Genomic DNA, 3,503 nt, shown 5'->3' with positions numbered 1-3,503 from the left:
GAGTTAACGTGAAGGGTCAAACTGAATTTATCGTTTTTCACTTCATATTTTCTTTTCATATTCTCTCTCTCTCTCACGCCAGAGTCGAGAGAGCCTCACTTTTCAAATTTACGACGACCTGGAGCTGATGTTTAGTGACAGTCAGAGCTGGTCTCTGATTGGTCCTCTGGTTCTCAGCGGCTCTTCAAAGCCACAAAGAACCCACAACTACAGAAGCAGTCAGAGAGGAAACACAGACTCACACACACTCACAGACACACTCACTCAGACATCACAGCACGGACCATGGCTGCTACTCTGCTCGGGGTAAGTCTGCTTCTCTAACATATTTATCTAGTACATGATAAATATTGTTATATTATCTCTAAATGGCTCAGCATGTCTGTGGTATTCAGGGAACCCAGTTCAATTCGCACGTCAAGCTATAGTTTTCCAATAATGTTCCCATATAATATCATTTGTTTACATAATCTATTAATCCGACAGCAGTTGTTTCCTTTGTTTTCACTCATCATGACAGTAAAGCTGATCGGAGTTGTCAGAAGTCAACGTTGTTGGAAGAGACACAGAAAACCATTTTATTTTTAAAAACGTTCTCATTGTGATGTCATTAATCTGATGAAGTGTACTTCCATTTACCATATATATCCATGTTATGTGCTATCCATAATATGAGGCCAGAGGAACACTTAAACTATGTAACATTATTCGGAGGCGGCTGTGGCGTAGTGGAGAGCAGGGTAGTTCTCTCGGTGGTTCGATACCCGGCTTCAGCAGTCGATGTGTCCCGGGTGGACTGGATGTTGCATGAATGTTAGTTAGAGTCTGATGGTGGCACCTTGATGGTAGCCTGTCATCAGTGTGTGAATGGATGAATGATATGTAATATATATATACTACTGAATGATATGTAATATATATATACTACTGAATGATATGTAATATATATATACTACTGAATGATATGTAATATATATATACTACTGAATGATATGTAATATATATATACTACTGAATGATATGTAATATATATATACTACTGAATGATATGTAATATATATATACTACTGAATGATATGATATATATATATATACTACTGAATGATATGTAATATATATATACTACTGAATGATATGTAATATATATATATACTACTGAATGATATGTAATATATATATACTACTGAATGATATGTAATATATATACTACTGAATGATATGTAATATATATATACTACTGAATGATATGTAATATATATATACTACTGAATGATATGTAATATATATATACTACTGAATGATATGTACTACTGAATGATATGTAATATATATATACTACTGAATGATATAATATATATATACTACTGAATGATATGTAATATACTACTGACTGTAAGTCATGCTAAATGACTGTAATGTAATGTAATGTTAGATGCTATTTAAGAAAGGAGATGCACTTATGACTTCTGGTGACTAGTAGTTCTCTTGAATACCTATGTTGAATACACTTATTGTAAGTCACTTTGGATAAAAGCGTCTGCTAAATGACTGTAATGTTAATACATGTTATCTATGGTTTTGCAATGTTTATGCACCCCATGTTTCGGCCATGCCTCCTTGGTGTAAACCCCTAAATGCCCCTAAATGCCCCTAAACGTCCTCCATGTCTCCCCGCAGGAGGAGCCCCGGCTGGGCGGTGCTCCTCTGGCTCTGCTGGCCGCCACCTGCAGCAGGATCGGTGAGCCCAGCCCGTCCTGCTCCCCGGCTCTCTCCGACGGTGTTCACGGATACATGAAGGGCTTTCACCCGTGGAAACGAGGCGCACAAAGCACCAACAACCTCGGGGCTTGCTTCAGCCCCCTCGGGGTTCCGTCCAGGAGTACCGGGACCGGCCTGGACAGCTCCAGCTCCAGCTCCAGTGCTTTCTCAGTGACCAACTCACCTTTTGGAAATGACATCTACCAGTCAGAAAACAACCCACCTGACCCTTCACACACCCAGAGGTCTGTGTTTCTGACCAAGTTCCCCTCCTCGGTGGAAGGCATAGCAGGGATTTATCCGAGGATGCACTCTCACCCCTACGACTCTTGGTTCAAGCCTGTGGGGGATGTCAGCACCGGGTCGGCTGCTTGGTGGGACGTGGGGACCAGCTGGGTGGACGCACAGAACCAGTCCGGGTTACCCTCCACTCTGAGCGGCTACAGCTCCGACTACAGCTCGGCCTTCAGCTCAGGTGCGTCCCAACACCTGCACCCCGGCTCTCAGCACCTGTTTGACGGCTTCAGGCCACCTGTCCCTGCTCCTTATGCAGATCCTCCAACGACAGGACCCCCCGTGGTGTCTCTTCCAGCATCGTCCCGGTCCTCCTCCAGGCGGTACTCCGGCAGGGCCACGTGTGACTGTCCGAACTGCCAGGAGGCGGATAGCCTCGGACAAGGAGGCTCCAGTCCCCGGCGGAGAGGCCTCCACAGCTGCCACATCCCGGGCTGTGGGAAGGTGTACGGTAAGACGTCTCACCTGAAGGCTCACCTGCGCTGGCACACCGGGGAGAGGCCGTTCGTCTGCAACTGGCTCTTCTGCGGGAAACGCTTCACTCGCTCCGACGAGCTCCAGAGGCATTTACGCACTCACACCGGGGAGAAGAGGTTCGAGTGCCCGACGTGTCACAAGAGGTTTATGCGTTCAGATCACCTGAATAAACATGCGAGGACGCACAGTGCGGAGGGGTCGGAGGATGGAGCCGAACCGGGACCCGGTAAGGTGGGCAGCGACACGGACAATAGTGGCACCGGGAGCCCGAGCCAGTCTCCCGGTGGACAGGTGCGTCAGACTGTCCAGACCACCGAGGGACAGGTGGAATAACTTACAAACAACTTACAAATAACTTACAAATAACTTACAAATAACTCACACACCAACACTGCATCAGCCTCTCATCAGATGTATGGCTTCACAACATCAGTAAAAAGAAACATCTGGTTGTATAGCTGTAACAAAGCCTTCCTCTCTGAAAAATTCAACCTTTTACCTAAATGCAGGGGCGCCGAAAAGGGGGGGTAAAGGAGACGGATTCTAGGGGCCCATGATGGAGGGGGGGCCCAGAGAGGCCCCTAATGATGATGAAATTATAATACAGAAAAAATTCAGAGTTAGTGAGTTAGTATTCAGAGTGCTCAGTTCTTCCCCTACTGTACATGTCAACTGTCATGCTGTTCTTCTTTCACAAATATGGTAATGATAGTCAAAAATACCATTAAAATGCATAATTGTATGTAAAATAGCATCAAAAAATTTTGCCGCTGTGTTGGGGGCCCTGTAAAGATTCTTTTCATGGGGCCCAAAATCCCTAGCGGCGCCCCTGCCTAAATGCACTAGAACGTGTCTGCTCAAACTGTCCACAAAGTGCTCATCCATCTGGAAAGTGCTGTTGCTTTTGAGTTTCTCAATTGTTATCTTTTTTGTTTGTTATATTGTGTATGTTACTTACAAAAAAATTTCATTTG

General features: G+C 44.8%; 1 protein-coding gene across 1 annotated transcript; it reads left to right on the top strand.

Moving 5' to 3' along the window:
- The first annotated feature begins 285 nt into the window (after positions 1 to 285).
- On the top strand, positions 286 to 2,897 carry sp8a (sp8 transcription factor a). Its single transcript, XM_054606502.1, has 2 exons — positions 286 to 306; positions 1,678 to 2,897. The coding sequence occupies exons 1-2, from the start codon at positions 286 to 288 to the stop codon at positions 2,860 to 2,862; spliced, it is 1,206 nt and encodes a 401-aa protein (XP_054462477.1). The 3' UTR covers positions 2,863 to 2,897.
- The last annotated feature ends 606 nt before the right edge of the window (positions 2,898 to 3,503 follow it).

Source organism: Anoplopoma fimbria, chromosome 10, assembly GCF_027596085.1.
Source record: "Anoplopoma fimbria isolate UVic2021 breed Golden Eagle Sablefish chromosome 10, Afim_UVic_2022, whole genome shotgun sequence".
In the NCBI taxonomy this organism is placed as follows: domain Eukaryota; kingdom Metazoa; phylum Chordata; class Actinopteri; order Perciformes; family Anoplopomatidae; genus Anoplopoma; species Anoplopoma fimbria.
This window is presented reverse-complemented; position numbering and strand designations above follow the sequence as displayed.